The following is a 21,671-nucleotide window of genomic DNA, read 5'->3' on the forward strand; positions in this document are numbered from 1 at the left end:
GTCCCGATGTGTGCCCCCTCCGCACACACACCGGACCTCTGTCTCTCTTGCTCTGTCACGTGAACAAGCGTGCAGTGCATTCAATGTGAGGTTGCAGCAGCATAGCGTCCTGGAAGCCACGGCCTTGTCGTAGCGCAGACAACACATCGGGCAGTCAGTCAGCTCTTCCCCTGCCCCACCAGCCAGGTAACACATGAATCGAGTGAAAATGTATTGTTTGCCCTCTAAGCCCAAGCTGTAATTATTTTTGTCGTGAAGTAGCCCGTCGCATACAGAAACAACTGCACATAAGTATTATATTTTTTGCTAGACCATTTTCAGATTTAGGAAAACAAAAATTTCTTTTTCTATTTTGTTCAACTAGAGATTCCTGGCAAAGTCAAAAAACCTTGATGTAATAAATTAAGTGGTTGTTTTACACCTTTAAAAACTAAAACGGGTCAGTGGCGACCCGAACACAAGAGGAGGGTTAAATCTCAGACTTTTATAATAAGGTGTTCCACATGCGCAAAAAAGTGCCCTTTTTTCCCCCCACAGCACTTGCCCCCCAAAATGTCTGTGCACGCCACTGGTCATACTTCCTTCTTTTTTTGCTTGGCCCAGACTCTGTCTCCTCACTCACTGTAGCTTTAGGTACTAAAAATCGATCCATTTTGTCTCTGGCAAAGGCTAACTGAAGTTCGCTAAATGTCCGCAATAGTAACTTATTCTGGTTTATTTTTCCTCACGTTGCGCGCCCCCCCGAAGCACTCTGGCGCCCCCTAGAGGAGGCGCGCCCCACACTTTGAAAAGCCCTGCCATAGATAATGTACAACTTGCTTTACTTCATTAAGGTAACTGCGAGTGAAGGCATCAAAGCCTGTTTGTGAGCCACACTTATCAATAAACTAACACAGGATGCAAATACACATCAATGCAGAAGTATAAATTAGTCCTTAGTTCGTTGAAAAGGTTTGATAGCTTTATTAACTGGCACTTTGCAGTGAGGACAACAGGGAGTAAAGGCATTATATAGTTAGCTCAGAGGAAAACAGGACACTTACCTCTTTGGATAAGCGAGTAAATACATCTCCACCCCTGAGAAAATCCAAAATTAAATAGAGCTTCCCTTCTGTCTGAAAGGCTGTGAGTGAAAGGGAAAACAAACCCAGCATATCAGGCATACACAAAGCCACTCATTTTCCATCAGTTGCTTTTGCCATATGGATGAACCCAAACAGAGCACCAAGTTAAGCCAGGTGCAGGATGTGACTTGGCAGGCCACTTTTAGCAAACAAAATGACCACCTTAAATCAAATGACAGTACCAGATTGAATAGAATATCAAACAATCCCACTCAAAGCTGCTGTCAATGGCAAAAGAGCAAGCGTGAATTCAAGGCAGAAAGAGAGTCAAAGACAAAAAGCATGCCATCTTACCATAGTGCAACTTCACAATGAAGGGATGATTCACTTCTACCAGAATATCTCGTTCCATCTTTGTGCGAACCCTGTCCCTCACTGCCAATCAGATCAAGATTTATTGCCACTGGATTTGTTGTAAAAGGCATTTGCCCAACATCCATCTTGAAACAGCCTCAACATAAAAGCTGACTCACCTTTTAACGATGCCTTTTTGAGGACTTTCATTGCATACAGCTGACCAGCATCTGGGCCCATTATCTTCCTCACCAAGAACACCTTAGACCAAGCATAAGCAGGCTGATTGATTCAGTTGGTACTGATCACAACAACCATGTAGCATGAAAAATGGACAAACGATGCGTTTCTTTAATAAGTCAGTGATGTCAGATTTCAGAGGTTTGACTCCACCGTTCAATTCAACTCATCAGCTCAGCAAGAAGAATCTGAAGCAATGATTTGTTTAGACAGCTCACTTGACAATTTGCATGGTGTGTGTAACTGTGAATGTCAGCATCCTCCCTGAAGATATGTAAACCATTATATTGAGTTTGTGCTAACGAAGACAATTTGCAAGTCAATGAGTTCAAAAGGTCACATTCCAATTTTTCAACTGGTACAGAGAAAATACTCATACAGAAAAAGTCTACAAAATATGAAAAACTGTGTTACAAATGCACTGTATGTAAAATGGTACTTGCCTTTCCAAATGATCCCTGGCCCAATACTTTAAGCAGCTCAAACTGGGAAGGGTCAGCCTTTTCACAGCCCTCCCTGACATGATGAGTGATCGGGATCTCCTTATAGGACCCATCATCCTGCAGGGAAAAGCCTTTGTTAAACCATAATCTCACCCACCAATACTGCCATGATAACCCCTGGTTTGTGAAAGCTTACATTTTATTTTATAGAGCATCAGCACATAACTCACCCCGATTTCTACTTCGTTATTCTATCCAGCGGATGAGCAAAAGAATGAAAATTATCTCGCATCTATGTGTGTGGTCTTTCAATTGGAGTATTTTTGAAAAGATATTTAGTTTTAAATAATTAAGCAACAAACAAGCATAATACATTGTCATTTTAGACAAACATAAGAAAGTATTTTCAATGGGGGGGGGGGGGGGGGGGGAGCAGCCATTTGGTGCTGGGTTACATTCGACTACATCAACATATGTATTTGTCATCCGAAAGAAGATTAACATGCAATTTTTGAATGGGTAAGTTGAGAGTATTTTGAGATTCAACTTTATGCTTACAATACCTTCAAACAGCAGCAAAGTGAACCGATTCCTTTGCCAAGCAAGTTTCGAGTGAAATGCATATAAATTTATAAGGTCAGATAGAGCTGCACAATTAATCAAATTTAATCGAAAATCGCGATTTTGGCTGCCACGATTAAATTAAATGAACATCGCGATTTATTTCCATTTAAAATGCGAGCTCCGCTGCATATCTGATCAAGCACTTTTTGACCAGTACTCCGCCAAACCATTAGGGGGCGAACCGACGCATGTAAGGTTTCATTACTCCGCCTAAATAAGCAAGCAAGCCAAGTGCGCAGAGCTTCAGTGCAGCGGTATCCAGTGTTGCCAGATTGGGCGGTTTTAAGTGCATTTTGGCGGATTTTAACATATTTTGGGCTGGAAAACGTCAGCAGTGTCTGGCAACACTGGCGGTATCTTCTTCAAGGGGCGATAGCGTGAGAGTAGGTAACAGATTGAGCGTATTTAGCACTGGAGGCAATGCTGTGACCTGCCTTCGCTCATGTTTAAAGCCAGAGCATGTTGATAGGCTGGTCTTTCTAGCTAAAAACTTGTAGGCCTCAGTATAATGCTATGTAATTGTTGAAATTGAGTTTTCAGTTCCTTCATCCTTTGGTAATTTCTTGGATAAATTTCATTTATTTGTCATTTGGAAATCAGAATTTCTCTTTTAAATTTCATTCTGCACTGAAAGCTGTTCATACTGTTTGTTTGAATATAGTGAAATAAAATTTAAGTGATTTCCCTAACATCAAGAATAATTGTGATTACAATTTTGATCAAGATAATCGTGATTATCATTTTTTCCATAATCGTGCAGCCCTAAGGTCAGATCTATGCCCCAGATCTACACCTATACAGAATCTTTTGGATAGGTTTATGTTTCTTGAGCCCAGAGTGATTTCCCATTTGCTTTGGGGGACTTTTAGGGTTTATACTGGGCTATAAAAAGTGACTAACAGTTTCTGTACTGTTGTTGGGAGATTGGTGCAACAGTCACTGTGTTTACATGCACATAGAGAAAATCGAATTTCTGCTGTAGCTGGACTGAAATCGAAGTTCTAAATGCCATGGAAACACCTTAGCTCGGCTGAAATCGAACCGAACTGGATTTCTCGTAATCGAGCTACGCGACCTAGATTATGCGATTGTAGCCGAGCTACTTAGTGCATGTAAACCCTATCGAGCTACGTAGTCGAGCTACTTACTTCAGCACTGCCCCTTCCGGAAGTGACGAGTGACGAGACCACAAGCGGGAAACACAACAGCCTCGGTCGGCATGACAACAGTAGTAGTAGCGAGCAGCAGAAGAGGTCAGGAGGAACAAGGAGAACGAACGAACGAACGAAGAGAAAATGGCAAGCAGAAACGTGCACTTCTGGAGCAATGTAAAACTTTGTTTATACTCTTGAATAGCTCTTCTTCATGACGACAACCGGAAGTGTACCAACACGATGGGGCGTGTAGCGCCACCTGTGGCTCGGGTGCACAATGTACCTCACACAATAGCTCGATTTCCTTGTGTGCATGTAGGATTGGATTTCTCTGGCACCCCTGCTGGGACCCTTCGCTCGATTACCGACAGCAGCTCGATTTGGATGTGCATGTAAACGCACTGAATGTTGTTCTCTATCTGTCCAAAAGGCCCGGAAGACCAAGCAAAACAACTGTGGTGGATGAGAAAAGAACCATTTCCATGGGAAATAAAAGCCCCCTCAAAACAGTTGACCAGATCAAGAACACCTTCCAGGAAAATTTCACCAGAGTAAATACAGAGGGTTTACCACAAGATATAAACCATTAGTAAGCCTCAAAAACACAAAAAAACAAACAAAAAAAACAGGAAAACCAAAAGCATAACGAACAGAGTTTAAGACCTATTTTTGGGTTTGATTTAGACTTTTGTTGAAAATTAACACAAATGAGTCCTTAATTTTCTGAGATGTGGTCTCGCTTAAAGAAATCTGCCAATCCAAATTGTACAACCCCGATTCCAAAAAAGTCGGGACAAAGTACAAATTGTAAATAAAAACGGAATGCAGTAATTTACAAATCTCAAAAACTGATATTGTATTCACAATAGAACATAGACAACATATCAAATGTCGAAAGTGAGACATTTTAAAATTTCATGCCAAATATTGGCTCATTTGAAATTTCATGACAGCAACACATCTCAAAAAAGTTGGGACAGGGGCAGTAAGAGGCTGGAAAAGTTAAAGGTACAAAAAAGGAACAGCTGGAGGACCAAATTGCAACTCATTAGGTCAATTAGCAATAGGTCATTAACATGACTGGGTATAAAAAGAGCATCTTGGAGTGGCAGCGGCTCTCAGAAGTAAAGATGGGAAGAGGATCACCAATCCCCCTAATTCTGCGCCGACAAATAGTGGAGCAATATGAGAAAGGAGTTCGACAGTGTAAAACTGCAAAAAGTTTGAACACATCATGTAGCATACCCTCCGAAAGATAGTGGACTCGACTGATTGTTTTCAATATTTATTTCCATAAACCAATTCCATAAAACCAACGTGAGAACTTGTAAAACACAGAAAATACAACAGTTACATTTTATTTCCACTTAGCACTATATATTAAGCAATACACCGAAGCTTCACTACACAGGTGAGCAAAAGCGTTAGCATAGCTTTCTGACACAAATCGTCAAAACAAATAAATATGACCATAAACAAACACACACTAACCTTGTGCCTCCTCGGTGGGTTGCTATAAAACATTCATCCTCCGTCGCTTTGTTATTAAATTACCATTACTGCTTTATTGCCTCATTTTCCTTTGTTTATCTTGAACCTTTACTGTTTTTACCGTTAGCTAATTCATTCCGTGGTCAAGTCCCCCTTTTTATACCACAAAATCTCAATGCAGCAAGGAAGTAAGAAGTAAATTAGCGGTCTTCAAAATAAAAGCTTATTATAACCTTAAGCTCCAAAATGGGCAATATACATATAAAAACAGATGAATTACATTTTCTCATAATAAACTCAAATCATAAAATATACAAAATCATATCAAAATGCATTTAAAATAACTTTGTTTTTAAGATTTAACCTTACGAACAATACAAGCTGCCTTCTAGTCAACAAAATGAGAGACAGCAATCACAAAATCAAAAAAGGGGTTTGCTACACATCATCTATAGTGTATATCATCAAAAGATTCAGAGAATCTGGAAGAATCTCTGTGCGTAAGGGTCAAGGCCGGAAAACCATACTGGGTGCCCGTGATCTTCGGGCACTTAGACGGCACTGCATCACATACAGGCATGCTTCTGTATTGGAAATCACAAAATGGGCTCAGGAATATTTTCAGAGAACATTATCTGTGAACACAATTCACTGCGCCATCCGCCGTTGCCAGCTAAAACCCTATAGTTCAAAGAAGAAGCCGTATCTAAACACGATCCAGAAGCGCAGACATCTTCTCTGGGCCAAGGCTCATTTAAAATGGACTGTGGCAAAGTGGAAAACTGTTCTGTGGTCAGACGAATCAAAATTTGAAGTTCTTTATGGAAATCAGGGACGCCGTGTCATTCGGACTAAAGAGGAGAAGGACGACCCAAGTTGTTATCAGCGCTCAGTTCAGAAGCCTGCATCTCTGATGGTATGGGGTTGCATTAGTGCGTGTGGCATGGGCAGCTTACACATCTGGAAAGACACCATCAATGCTGAAAGGTATATCCAGGTTCTAGAGCAACATATGCTCCCATCCAGACGATGTCTCTTTCAGGGAAGACCTTGCATTTTCCAACATGACAATGCCAAACCACATACTGCATCAATTACAGCATCATGGCTGCGTAGAAGAAGGGTCCGGGTACTGAACTGGCCAGCCTGCAGTCCAGATCTTTCACCCATAGAAAACATTTGGCGCATCATAAAACGGAAGATACGACAAAAAAGACCTAAGACAGTTGAGCAACTAGAATCCTACATTAGACAAGAATGGGTTAACATTCCTATCCCTAAACTTGAGCAACTTGTCTCCTCAGTCCCCAGACGTTTACAGACTGTTGTAAAGAGAAAAGGGGATGTCTCACAGTGGTAAACATGGCCTTGTCCCAACTTTTTTGAGATGTGTTGTTGTCATGAAATTTAAAAATCACCTAATTTTTCTCTTTAAATGATACATTTTCTCAGTTTAAACATTTGATATGTCATCCATGTTCTATTCTGAATAAAACATGGAATTTTGAAATGTCCACATCATTGCATTCCGTTTTTATTTAGAATTTGTACTTTTTCCCAACTTTTTTGGAATCGGGGTTGTAGAATGTAAGGCGTATTGTCCTTTCCACACTTGAAGGTTTTAGCAAAAGTCAGAATCAGGGAACAGGGCTTGAAACAGCTCATCTATGTCTTCATTGCTTTTATATGACTGATGTTTAGCTGTCTCGTGTAAAGTCCAAAGCACCTCCGCTTTTAACGTTGGCATAGATCCAAATGCTCTCTGGGGGTTGATTACTGGAGTTGAAGGAGTTAAATGTTGTTCGTGCAGAGTGGATTGTGCTGGGGCCAGACTTTGGTGATGCTCCCAATGTGAATACAGAACAATATTGGGTGATGGCAGGTGTTTACGAGTGGCTTTGTTTTTCTGATTTCCCATGAGACTTGGCTGCCCTTATACTCAAAAGTTCCTAATGTGAGCATTTTCTTGAACAAGGTTTAAGAGGCTTCAAATGTGCCATTTTCAACAGGATTCAACCAAGCATTAAACGCACTGTTCTCGAACCAGATCTTGTTGAACTTAGCTATATTAGATGAAAGTAACGTTAAAAGAAAAACATTTAAAACTTCTTACTTCTAGAAGCCTAAAAACCACAACCAGGACACTAACTGGGTGTGTTCTGATAAATTCTGGTCAGGTTGCACAATTGCATTAGTGGTTTTGGTTCCATGTTGGTTTCGTTTTGTAACAGCGTGATAAATACAAATTTTCCCCCAAAAACACACTTAAAAGGGATACAGAAGCATCTTTATAAAAGAAACTAACTGCATAACAATTAATTTTTAAGACCTGTCAATCATATTTAAGACTAGACATGTTAAAACCTAATATTCAGTTTACTAGATTTTAGACTGAAGACTGTTTAAAAAGACCCATGGAAACCCTATATCTCATTTGGCCAGGAAGTGCCTTGGGATCCCCCAGGAAGAACTGGAAAGCGTTGCTGGGGAGAGGGACGCCTGGAACACCCTACTTAGTCTGCTGCCTCGCGACCCAATTTCAGATAAGTGGAAGAAAATAGATAGATGGATGGAAACCCTATATAGCAGTCTAATAATCAGGGCTCGACATTAACGGTTGTCCGCTTGTCCGGGACAAGTGATCCTTTATGTCGGACAAGTTCATCGTCTCAGTTACTTGTCCGATCGGACAAGTGCCAAAATACGCCGATATTCGGGTTACATATCAAATTTATCAGTTTATTCACATGATTTCCGAAGCATCTCACTCGACATATTGTTTTAATGAATCGCCGGATGTTTCTCTTCAGAAACAGCGATGTGCGCATGCGCAATATTCCGCTTGCGAAACCGGCCAATACCGCTTCGTGTATTTGAGCTGAAAAGTAAACGGTCGTTTACCAGACCCTCCAGGATTTCGCGATGTTGCGATTTGCAACTTCAACGCAAATTCAACCAATCCCCGCGAATTCAGGGCGGTGTTGCAATTATATCCAATCACCGCAACTTTCCCGCAAATTTGACCAATCGCTGGCGTCGTCTTGAGGTGACGTCGACAAACTACCTTCCGCCTTACTTCCATGTTTCCGTTCAAGAGAAGCAGCATGTGCGAGTCAGTGTTTATGTAGGCTTAAATTCTGTTACTGAAAGTGTGTTATGTTTACAGTGAAGGACTATGTGCACTATTTTTTTAACTTAATACAAGAAATTAATGGATGCCAACGTTTTTGCCAAAATGGTATTTTATTTTCCATTGTTTAGGCAGCTTCAGCATCATACTGTGAGATTCTGTTCAAATTGTTTTTTTTCTTCTATGAAGCCTGAGCCATTTATTTTATTAGTTTATAATTATTGTTTAATTTAGTCTTCAGGAGAGACTGCCTGCACACTACTAGTATTAATAGTTTTTTTTTCTTACATGAAAGCTGAGGCATTTATATTATATTTTAAGGTAACTTCATGTTGTGCTGTGAGGTTCTCTGCACTTTAACTTTTGAACCAACAGGTGCATTTGGATAAGTAAAGCCTATTTTTCTGCATTTTTGTAGTCCTGGTAATCTTTTATTTTGGTAATGATGTTTATAGGACCATTTCTCAGTGTCTTTGTTTTTTAATCAATAGTTTTTCAGTAATAACTTAATATTTAACATATCACTCAATTTTAATCATAAAAAGAGAAAATCGCAACAATTTCTCGCAACTTTCACTTCCTACCGCAATGTAATCGCAACAAAAACCTAAAAAACACCGCAACTTTCATCGCAACCATTAAATACCATACAGGAGTCACAATGAATAATTAGACAACAACAATTAATCAATCAGTGGAGGATATATATTCAAAGTTAATAATTTAAAAATGAAAATATACTGTATAATTTTAATTTTCTGGTTTTCAATTTCTCATAAATAAATGAATGATTGATGGAGTCCAATTTTTTTCTGCAGTGAATAGATTGTGTTAAAGTAATTCTGGTGAAATTAGTTTATTACAAATAGTTTTTCTCAAATTTTTCTTCGAACAAGTCAACTTCACATTCGGACAAGTAAATTTCCTTTCAACTTGCCCGACAGGACAAGCGGTTTCAAAAGTTAATGTAGAGCCCTGATAATTTCTTTAAAGCTCTGAAAAGTCTTTACACTGTGACTGGAACCATACAGAAGACTTCATTTGCCACCATCAGCGGCATGCCAGCATCCGATCCAATTCGCCCCACCTCCATTTTGAGAGTGGTTCTTAGGCTTGGGTCATATCTATTTTTTCATACCTTCATACCATCCTGACATCTCAGTGTGGTATATACGATGGTATTTCTGTAAAAAAAAAAAACAACCATTATGAGCATTAGCTAACGTTTGGGGTTGGGGGACAAGCCATCGCCGATGGCAGACAGTCATCACAATGTTAAACCCATATGGTGAAATGGAGGAAAGCCCAATTCTGGCCCCTGTATGCATGTAAGCAAAGTGCAACACACTTTACAAGCTCCACGGTGGAGAATGTAATACGGTGCAGGAGAAAGACTCAACCATGCTAGTGGCCCATATTCAGTCAGAGCATCAAGGGAAAACGCGCATGGCAAGCGACTGAAAGGCAAGTGCTGTCCTTAGAAACGTAACCATTTTTAGCTAACTTGTGAACAGCATGGGAAAGGTACTGTAGATAACAAGGCAAGCAAGCAATGAAGCTTCATCACAGCTTGTAGCCCAGAACTCCAAATAGTACAAAATGCATTTCGCACAGCTGTGCACAGATGAAACAAGATGACCGGAGCCTACAGCAAGATTTGGAGGACAGGACACAACAGCTCTGACTGTAGTTATAAACAGATCCAAGGTGCACATGAACGTAGGTGGTTGAATTCATGAATTCCAAAGTGCACATGGAATGATGGTTGTATGACTATCCCTGACCACTCAAAATGACACTCACACCATGAGCCGACCCCTTTTAGTAAGGTGTGACTCTGTATTCCCTACCAACTGTGTGCATCATAGTAGATCACGCAACAAAGTGGATAAACATGTATCACAGTAATTAATTGGGCAAAGCAGTTTAGGTTTCACAGCGAAGCCAAAACACAACCAGAGACAGACAGAAGTCCAGGCTGTTAACTGTGGACAAAAGCTACTTTCAAAATATAGCTGCACAAGAAGAAAACAAAAACCAGAACTGCATTATTATTAGGAGAGGGACTCCATAAATGAGACTGAGAACAGGGTTAAATCAGCACTCAGGACAGACTCCAGTCAACTTAAATGGATGGAGAGCTCACCTGCTTCTACAGTGGTGCTTTTAAGTTTTTGAACCCTTTAGAATTTCCTATATTTCTGCATAAATGACCTAAAACATCATCAGATTTTCACACAAGTCCTAAAAGTAGATAAAGAGAACCCAGTTAAACAAATAAAACAAAAATATACTTGGTCATTTATTTATTGAGGAAAATTATCCAGTATTATCTCTGAGTGGCAAAAGTATGTGAACCTTTGCTTTCAGTATCTGGTGTGACATCCCTTCAGCTCTGGGATGTTGGTGGGTTTCCTCACATGAACTGCTCGCTTCAGGTCCTTCCACAACATTTCGATTGGATTAAGGTCAGGACTTTAACTTGGCCATTCCAAAACATTAACTTTATTCTTCTTTAACCATTCTTTGGTAGAACCACTTGTGTGCTTAGGGTCATTGTCTTGCTGCATGACCCACCTTCTCTTGAGATTCACTTCATGGACAGATGTCCTGACATTTTCCTTTAGAATTTGCTGGTATAATTCAGAATTCATTGTTCCATCAATGATGGCAAGCCGTCCTGGCCCAGATGCAGCAAAACAGGCCCAAACCATGATACTGCCACCACCATGTTTCACAGATGGGATAAGGTTCTTATGCTGGAATGCAGTGTTTTCCTTTCTCCAAACATAACGTTTCTCATTTAAACCAAAAAGTTCTATTTTAGTCTCATCCGTACACAAAACATTTTTCCAATAGCCTTCTGGCTTGTCCACATGATCTTTAGCAAACTGTAGACAGACAGCAATGTTCTTTTTGGAGAGCAGTGGCTTTCTCCTTGCAACCCTGCCATGTACACCATTGTTGTTCAGTGTTCTCCTGATGGTGGACTCATGAACATTAACATTAGCCAATGTTAGACAGGCCTTCAGTTGCTTAGAAGTTACCCTGGGGTCCTTTGTGACCTCGCCAACTATTACACACCTTGCTCTTGGAGTGATCTTTGTTGGTCGACCACTCCTGGGGAGGGTAACAATGGTCTTGAATTTCCTCCATTTGTACACAATCTGTCTGACTGTGGATTGGTGGAGTCCAAACTCTTTAGAGATGGTTTTGTAACTTTTTCCAGCCTGATGAGCATCAACAACGCTTTTTCTGAAGCTCCTCAGAAATCTCCTTTGTTCGTGCCATGATACACTTCCACAAACATGTATTGTGAAGATCAGACTTTGATAGATCCCTGTTCTTTAAATAAAACAGGGTGCCCACTCACACCTGATTGTCATCCCATTGATTGAAAACACCTGACTCTAATTTCACCTTCCAATTAACTGCTAATCCTAGAGGTTCACATACTTTTGCCACTCGCAGATGTGTAACATCAGATCATTTTCCTCAATAAATAAATGACCAAGTATAATATTTTTGTCTCATTTGTTTAACTGGGTTCTCTTTATCTACTTTTAGGACTTGTGTGAAAATCTGATGTTGTTTTAGGTCATATTTATGCAGAAATATAGAAAATTCTAAAGGGTTCATAAACTTTCAAGCACCACTGTATTCTACACAGTGAGCTCTCTCTCTCCCATGCCCCTTTTCCACCAAAGCAGTTCCAGGGCTGGTTCGGGGCCAGTGCTTAGTTTGGAACTGGGTTTTCTGTTTCCACTGACAAAGAACTGGCTCTGGGGCCAGAAAAACCGGTTCCAGGCTAGCACCAACTCTCTGCTGGGCCAGAGGAAAGAACCGCTTACGTCAGCGGGGGGGCGGAGTTGTTAAGCCCAACAACAATAACAAAGCCCGCGAAAGATCGCCATTTTTAAGTGACGAGAAGCAGCAGCTGCACAAACGCGAAGTCAGCCATTATTATTATTGTTGTTGCTGCTTCTTGTGTTGTTTTTGCTTCGATATTCGCGCCAAGGTTTATGCAAACATAGCAACGTAACTGATGTATACAGCGACGTAACTGACGTATACAGTGGCATAATGACGTGTTTCCCCTTAGCACTGCGAGCTATGGAAAAGCAAACTGGTTCTCAGCTGGCTCGCAAGTTGAACGAGTTGTGAACCAGCACCAGCACTGGCCCCGAACCAGCCCTGGAACTGATTTGGTGGAAAAGGGGCATCACACACACACACACACACACACACACACACACACCATTACTCACACAGTGTGTGCAGGATTCTCCCTCTTCCATCGGTTCATCTGTGACCTGATGCCCGTTGATCTAGAAAAAACAAAAGCACAATTTCAGTGAAAAATACAAATAAAAAACTTTCACACTATTTCACCAAGCTGTGCCTTCACACCAAACATTGTCTAATTTCTGCAAGCAGCAAAAATTACAGACCTCTCCATTCTTTGCAAGTGGGAAAGCTTGCAAAATCGGCAAGTGGGAAAGCTTGCAAAATCGGCAGTGTATCAAATTACTTATTTTCCCCACTGTACCCGTCAACCCCTACAGTTTATCCGTATTTAGTACGGATTTTGGGCACTTGAAATTAATACAGGCGTATTGGTAAAATACTATGGAAATTAGGCTTTTACCCTAAAAAATATTTTCAAAAAGTTGTAGTACACAAACATCACAGAAAACACCTTCAATTACATTTGGAATTACTCAATCTGCATTTCCGGAATAACACGAATCGATCCGAACGTCACAGGGCTGAGACAGACACAGACAACCATTCACACTCACATTCACACCTACGGTCAATTTAGAGTCACCAGTTAACCTAACCTGCATGTCTTTGGACTGTGGGGGAAACCGGAGCACCCGGAGGAAACCCACGCAGACACGGGGAGAACATGCAAACTCCGCACAGAAAGGCCCTCGCCGGCCACGGGGCTCGAACCCGGACCTTCTTATTGTGCTTCTTATGGCACCAACCACTACACCAGGGTGTACCCCGCCTTTCGCCCATAGTCAGCTGGGATAGGCTCCAGCTTGCCTGTGACCCTGTAGAACAGGATAATGAGATGAGATCCGAATGTCCCCACACGCGCAGTTGCGAGACTAGTCACCTTCCGGCTGAGTGCGAATTTTTCAAGCACACAAGGCGAGTCATGGCAGAGGTTCCACCAAAGAAATGATTCAAGACAAAATCAGGGGGCCGTTTTCTTCCAGAATGGATGGAAGTATTTGATGGCATGGTTCTTCCATCAAAACTAGGAAATGATTACACCAATTGTTCACTTTGTAATCGGGATGTTAAGGTTGTGGCATCGGGGTTGTATGACCTAAAAGAACATGAAATTGAAGCTTCATCAGCGAAACCTAACAGAGAGAAGGAATCAGCAGCCAATAAATTTTTTTCGCTCAGAAACAACCTAGCAAAGTTGGGAGTGACAATGTAGTGAAAGCTGAAGTTGTGTTCTGCTATTTTATCACACAACATAATCTTCCCATGTTGGCTGCAGACTACTTCACAGAAATTGCAGCCCTACTCTTCCCTGACAGCAAAATGGCAATTAAAAAAAAAAAAAGCTACAAGTGAACAAAAGCCACTCAAATTATCATCAAGAGGAGTCTTGCTCCAGAGGTAACAAAAAAAAAACCTAGAAAAGCACTCGGAGAGCGCAGACCTCCGCCAAGAATCCTTTAAAAAAAATCCGGGATCCAGAAGGTGATCCGGATCATTGCCAAAATTTAATGGATTGTTACTTGTGCCCAGTCACACCTCTGGAAAAAATTTCAGAGCAATCCGTTCATTACTTTTTCCGTAATGTTGCTAACAGACAAACCAACAAACAAACCAACGCTACCAAAAACATAACCTCCTTGGCGGAGGTAATAATAATAACTAGAATGCATTTCCAGAGAAAATGCGAAAAAAAGTGTGCTTGCTCAGGTGCGCCGCCATGGCGACCTGGCAAGAGAGGCGACCGCACGCCCACACAACAAGTTGTGTGTCAACACGCGAAAGTTTGGCCAAGACACAAGGTGGATTCTCATACGGAGATGACAGGCTGACAAGGTTCTTTACAGGGACATCCCAGAGCATCACTAATATGAAAATGTAGATGTAATTCTAAATCCGTAAAAAGATATGACCCAAAACACGTTTTTGCTCATTGTGGCGCCCCCTAGTGGCCAAATGACACCAAATTTGATGAGGGTACATGAACTGGTGCCGAAAGTCATCTCAACAAATATGGTCTTGATACGTCAAAGCGTTTGAGATATGAGCCAAAATACGTTTTTGCTAATTGTGACGCCCCCTAGTGGCCAAATGACACCATATTTGATGAGGGTAGTTTGGATGGTGTCCAAAGTCATGCCACTAAATCGCAACAAAAACCTAAAAAACACCGCAACTTTCATCGCAATTTTTTGGAAAACCCCCCGCAACATCAGACATTTTAGCCTGCAACAATCACAAAAAAGGCCCGCGAAATCCTGGGGGGGACTGTCTATTGGTATGTCCTTCACTACATGACTAATTACCGCATTACTCGCACGGGGCGCTAGTGTCAATGCTTGTTGATACAGACAGCGTCTGAGAAGGTTGAATAATAAATTAAAAAAAATTTAATATTTGGGCAACCATGTTTTGAGTTTGGGCAACCAGATTTCTACAAATGGTTGCCCGAATGGGCAACCATGCCTCAAAGTTAACATAGACCCCTGGGTATTCACCCCCAAAAGTCAATACTTTGTAAAGCCACCTCTTGCTGAAATTACACAGCTGCAAATCTCTTGGGGGTGTGTCTCTATTAGTTTAGCACATCTAGCCACTGGGATTTTTGCCCATTCCTCAAGGCAAACCTGCTCCAACTCCTTCAAGTTGGATGGGTTGTGTTGGTGTACAGCAATCTTCAAGTTATGCCACAGATTCTCAATTGGATTGAGGTCCGGGCTTTGATTAGGCCATTCCAAGACATTTAAATGTTTCCCTTTAAACCGGTCCAGTGTAGCTTTAGCAGTATATTTAGGGTCTTTGTCCTGCTGGAATGTGAACGTTCACCCCAGTCTCAAACCTCTGGCCGACTCAAACAGGTTTTCCCTCTAAGACTGCCCTGTATTTAGCACCATCTATCTTTCCTTCAGTCCTGACCAGCTTTCCTGTCCCTGCAGATGAAAAATATCCCCACAGCATGATGCTGCCACCACCATGCTTCACTGTAGGAATGGTGTTCTCAGGGTGTTGGGTTTGTGCCACACATGGCATTTCCCATGATGGCCAAAAAGTTCAATTTTAGTCTCAGTTGACCAGAGAATCTTCTTCCATGAGTCTGGGGAGCCGGCCACATGCTGTTGGGCAAACTCCAAATGTGTTTTCTTCAGCAATGGCTTTTTTCTGGCCACTCTTCCATAAAGCCCCACTCTGTGGAGTGTACGGCTTAAAGTGGTCCTATGGACAGATACTCCCTTCACCGCTGTGGATCTTTTTAGCTCCTTCAGTGTCATCTTTGTTGCATCTCTGATTAACGCCCTCCTTGCCTGGTTTGCCGGTTTTGGTGGGTGGCCTTCTCGTCGGGTTTGTAGTGGTGCCATGTTCTTTCCATTTTGCTATAATAGATTTAAATGGTGCTCCCTGGGATATTCAAACCTTGGAATATTTTTTATAACCCAACCCTGACCTATACTTCACAACTTTGTCTCTGACCTGTTTGGACTGCTCCTTGGACCAGGACCGTCTTGCTGTCTCAGACCTGTTTGCAGTGTTCCACTACTAAGCATCTTACTTGCCTAGTAGTGTTGCAGGGTCAGGGTCTTTCCAGAACAGGTCGAGGTCGATTTATACAGACATCATGTGACAGATTATGTGACACTTTGATCGCACACAGGTGGATCTGAATCAACCAATTATGTGACTTATGAAGTAAATTGGTTGGACCAGCTCTTATTTAGCAGTTTCATTTGAAAGGGTGTGCATAGGTATTTGCATACCTAGGCACACTCCAGATTTCTGGTTTTTTCATCTTAATTATTGTTTGTGTCACAATAAAACAACGATTTGCACCTTTAAAGTTGTAGGCATGTTGTGTAAATCAAATGGTGCTGAACCTCCAAAAATCCATTTTAATTCCAGCTTATAATGCAACAACACAGGACAAACACCGCAAGACACTGTATGAAGTGCCATATGGGCTTTCATTTGGCACCATGATCTTTGAGCTTGAGTGACTCTGAAAGGTCAAACTGAAGGTCATGAGTTTTCAAAGGGTTATAATTTTAAAACGGTCCATGATAGATGTTGACCATTATCAACACAAGTCGTCCGATATAGGCTTTCAGCTGCCGCCATGACCTTGAATGACTTTGAAATGTCAAACTCAAGGTCATGGATTTTCATTGGACGATAACCGGACAGCTGATGATTGTTGCATTGTTGATCACCTATGTTCATTTGCATGTAGCAGGGTGTATGCTGTACAGGTAATTATTTTTATTTATCCATCCATCCATCCTGTAGCCCCTTTATCCTGTTCTACAGGGTCACAGGCAAGCTGGAGCCTATCCCAGCTGACTACGGGCGAAAGGCGGGGTACACCCTGGACAAGTCGCCAGGTCATCACAGGGCTGACACATAGACACAGACAACCATTCACATTCACACCTACGGTCAATTTAGAGTCACCAATTAACCTAACCTGCATGTCTTTGGACTGTGGGGGAAACCAGAGCACCTGGAGGAAACCCACGCAGACACGGGGAGAACATGTAAACTCCGTACAGAAAGGCCCTCGCCGGCCACGGGGCTCGAACCCAGACCTTCTTGCTGTGAGGCGACATTGCACAGAAATAAGATGATTTATGAATTGCTTCCTGATTTTATGTAAGGTTAATACAGCATTCTGCTTTACCAGTAAATTTTTCTTAAAATTTCTTTTGGAGTAATGATTTTCATTTCTTGATGCATGATGCGTCGTCACTGTTTCACTGTTGATGACTTGTGTTCATTTGCTTGGAGCATGCTATACAGGTAATTACTTTTATGAATCACTGCACAGAAATGTAATTTTTATTGTTTCCTGATTGTATTTAAGACCAATGTGTCATTCTACTTTTACAAGTAAATTATGTTAAAACGCGAGTAATGATATTAATTTCTCATAATGTTATAATGCGGGCGGCACGGTGGTGTAGTGGTTAGCGCTGTCGCCTCACAGCAAGAAGGTCCTGGGTTCGAGCCCCGGGGCCGGCGAGGGCCTTTCTGTGTGGAGTTTGCATGTTCTCCCCGTGTCCGCGTGGGTTTCCTCCGGGTGCTCCGGTTTCCCCCACAGTCCAAAGACATGCAGGTTAGGTTAACTGGTGACTCTAAATTGACCGTAGGTGTGAATGTGAGTGTGAATGGTTGTCTGTGTCTATGTGTCAGCCCTGTGATGACCTGGCGACTTGTCCAGGGTGTACCCCGCCTTTCGCCCGTAGTCAGCTGGGATAGGCTCCAGCTTGCCTGCGACCCTGTAGAAGGATAAAGCGGCTAGAGATAATGAGATGAGATGAGATTTAGGGAAGCAAGAGACTTGTACTGCTCTGTCGTGGAGAAAAATGCTGAAGAAATTTCCTTTTGATGATGACGTGCTGATTGTAGGAAAAACTGACTGTCGGAAAACATGAACTCGGACACTGACATCTTTGCTGCAATGTAAAATGAACAGTGACACCTGGTGCAGTACAGAACCTTCCAGTGACCACATCAAACTGGCAAAGGGAGCAGCACGAGCCTACAATAGTAAAACACTGTTCAGTGTGCCAGCTAAAAGTTACTTTGTACTTTAAGATTTTTTGACCAATACAACTGTGACTGTGTATATCAAGGATGGGCAACTCGCAGCCCTCATCCTCACTCATTACAGCCCGCAAATAATAGTTTTAAAAAAAAATTAATTGTAATTATACTGTTGACCGATAGAGGGCGCGTCATACGCAAACAATAGCGGGGCCCGGGCCGCCTTCCCCATCAGCGAAGAAGAAAGTCAAGAGCCATGGCCACGAACAGTGGCAAAAAGAGAAAACTTGACTGAGAAAATCGCACTTTGAAAAGCTGTCGACTGTTGTTACGGATGGCGCACCTGCGATGCAGGGAAGACGCAGGGGTTTCGCAGGGCTACTCAGGCAGAGCGGGATAAACTGCCCTATACTGCACTGCATCATCCATCATTAATTGTGAGATGTACTGTAGGCCTGGTGTGCTGTGGTTACACAAATATAGAAAGACGTATATACAATACATTTTTTAACCGCAACTATTTTTTATCTTTCCAAGAAGCCCTCTAGACATTGAACTTTGGCCACGTCATGGATTTGGTGACAAAAGTCGCTAATCTCATCCGAGGAGAGAACAGATCTCTATGTCACCGGAGGTTCATCACCTTTCTGGATGAAGTGGATGCCGAGTATGGGGATTTACAACTGCATATGGATATCAGATGGATGAGTCGAGGAAAGTGTCTGGAGCGGTTTTTTGCACTGCGCTCGGAAATGCCAGTGTTCTTGGAGAACAGTGTTAGTGGTGATACAAGTGCCTACTGCGGAAAACTCAAAGACGCACAGTTTCTTTGTGACATGGCCTTTCTGACAGACATCACTGCGCATCTCAATCACCTCAACACACTCTTGCAGGGGAGAGACCAAACTGTGTGTGATCTCTATTCTCACATGACCGCATTTCAGCGCAAACTCGGCCTGTTCATAGAAGGCTTTTCTTCCCCTCGTGCAAATCTGGCACATTTTCCCGCGTGTGCCAAGATGCGCAAAGACAACCCCGGGTGCGAAAAACAAATCCAGAAATACAAAGCAGACATCGTTTCCAAGATTTTCACGAGATGCAACAACGAATTGCGCTATTTCACAGACCCCCTCTCTGCTACGGTCAGTGCGCAACCATCGGAGCTGCAGCTCGAACTCTGCGAGCTGCAGGCAGACCCGTTTTTTCAAGCAAAGCGCAACGAGAGGGGAATTTCATTTTGGAGACTTCTTCCCGAGGCACGTTTTCCATGTCTCAGAGATTTTGCGCTCTCAATGGCCAGCATGTTTGGGAGCACTTACATTTGTGAGAGCAGTTTTTCCACCATGAAACACATAAAATCCAAGGAGAGAAACAGACTCACCGATGATGCTCTCTTTCATTTGATGCACATTGGGACCACAAAGATTGACATTGATATCCAATCCATTGTGAGCCAGCAGGCCAAACCACAGCTCTCTCATTAGGCGCAATTCATGTTGGGCCTCTGTAGTCTAGTTTTCTGCCATTATTGAATGTGAGCTATTTGCACTTTTTTTTTTTTAAAAGCAAACTTTGTCTTTTTTTTTAATCAAGGACATGGTGTTAAAATTCCTTTTTGCACTTTTTTTAAGCAAACGTTTTGTCTTTGTTGCTTATCAAGGACATGTTAAAATGCATTTCTATGCAGAAAATAGTTGTATGTTGGTGGAATAAACATACAGATATAAATACATATAAAATGTGTTCTTACTGAGAATCATATTGTAGCTTCTTTCATATCCAATTATTTGAATTGTGTGGTCATGTGGCCCTCCAATGATAGTGGTGAAAAAAATTGGCCCTCTTTATCATGGAAGTTGCCCATCCCTGGTGTATATAATGTGTCATTTTTCATCAAACGCAGTGAGCAACAGATCAGTTTAATAGTTATTGCTGAAACAAATGGAGGTGAGATTACCTTATTTGATGCATGGTTATGTTAGTAGTTACTAAGGATTTTTTTTTTAATAGAAAAAGTAAGGATTTTGAGACACTGTAGCAGGGGTGGGCAATTATTTTTTCCATGGGGCCACATGAGAAACAGAAAATTTAGTGGAGGGCCGGACCAAAAGGCTGAACTAAATTCTGCATAATATTAATTGTATTTCTTTATATAAAGCAATAAATAACATTGTTCTTACAAGCTGCTAAAACTGGTAAGAGTATGGAAAAAACGAGGTTGCCTTACAAAAAAATGTCATTTATTCAATCAAATTTCCCAAAACAATGGTTAACAAAATGTGAACGTTTGTACCATTTTTTCCAGTCACATTCACCCCAAAACACAATAAAAGACATCACAATATTGTCTTTCTACTCCAAATATCAAGCAAGATACATCATATTATAATAATGATGCCCACATTTGTAGTTTAATCACCTCATTTGGTGCTTTTCGCTGGAGATCGGCTCTGGTGCCTGCTGGTGACGTCACACTATGTGATTGGCTGGACAGTTTGAAGGATGACGTACAAGTTTGTGGTTGGTCTGGACAAATTACGGAAGTAGTTATCGCGGGATTAGGTTTTGTGGGATTTCATGTCATTTTCATGTCGCGCGCATTGCGTTTTTGTTGAACACAACTTCAAAATAAAAGCAATGCACATTCAGTCCATGCATGAGGTAAAATTAGAAAATCTGTTTATTTTGTAATTTCTCATTAACCTTACGCGGGCCAGTCAGAATGAACCAAAGGGCCGGATGCGGCCCGCGGGCCAGAAAATGCCCAGGTCTGCACTGTAGTATAGGTGATATGTATGAATTTTAAGCAGTCTCCTATTTTTGGCTTTTAGCCAGCTGTCTGCCACTTTAGGGTTGTTTTACAATCAGGGTACAAAGTGTGTCACAGGGGTCCAAAATTCAAATTGATTCAAACTGGTTCTTGTACCAGTTTTTAAAGGGGAACAGAGGGCAATATATAGAGTAAATATAACAATAAAACACACATTAACGAACCTTATTCAAGACTTACAAGAGTTTTTTGTTCTAAGGTTGGAAAGTTATAGTGTTTTGAAAGTAGCTCGAGCAAACTATTTCCGCAGTTTGAACAGCCCGCCATGATATTAATTTTATCCAATCAGAATGCACGTTCATTTTCTCTGCGTAACACTCATGACGTATGTATGTGCCCAGTTGTGTTGGCTCACTGAGGCTGGGACTAGCACGTGTGAATCGGAAAGTAGGATGAATTGTAAGTGATCGGCTACACGATGCCACAGTGTGTTGCTTTCGGGTGTAATAACAGGACTGATGGAAAGCATAACGATCCTCCAGACGTGTCTTTTCACTCGTTTCCGCTGAAAAACACCAAGCGAGTTCGAGCTTTCTTCTCTTCTTTCGTCATCACCGGAGT

The 21,671-nt window shown here is 41.7% G+C and overlaps 1 protein-coding gene across 5 annotated transcripts in view; it reads right to left on the reverse strand.

Annotated features, from left to right (window-relative positions):
• Nucleotides 1–21,671, reverse strand: part of rps6kal (ribosomal protein S6 kinase a, like) — a 165,685-nt gene that overhangs the window by 94,622 nt on the left and 49,392 nt on the right. For 3 of the 5 annotated variants that reach the window (XM_060927660.1, XM_060927657.1, XM_060927656.1), the window contains 5 exons: nt 12,769–12,828; nt 2,102–2,218; nt 1,598–1,679; nt 1,419–1,499; nt 1,044–1,123 (listed from right to left, as the gene is read on the reverse strand). In XM_060927660.1, the coding sequence (XP_060783643.1) occupies nt 1,044–1,123; nt 1,419–1,499; nt 1,598–1,679; nt 2,102–2,218; nt 12,769–12,828 (420 nt within the window). Of the gene's footprint in view, nt 1–1,043; nt 1,124–1,418; nt 1,500–1,597; nt 1,680–2,101; nt 2,219–9,638; nt 9,685–12,768; nt 12,829–21,671 lie in introns of all 5 variants that reach the window. The other 2 variants (XM_060927658.1, XM_060927659.1) reach the window with 1 other exon arrangement.

This window comes from Neoarius graeffei, chromosome 8, assembly GCF_027579695.1.
Source record: "Neoarius graeffei isolate fNeoGra1 chromosome 8, fNeoGra1.pri, whole genome shotgun sequence".
NCBI classification, from domain to species: domain Eukaryota; kingdom Metazoa; phylum Chordata; class Actinopteri; order Siluriformes; family Ariidae; genus Neoarius; species Neoarius graeffei.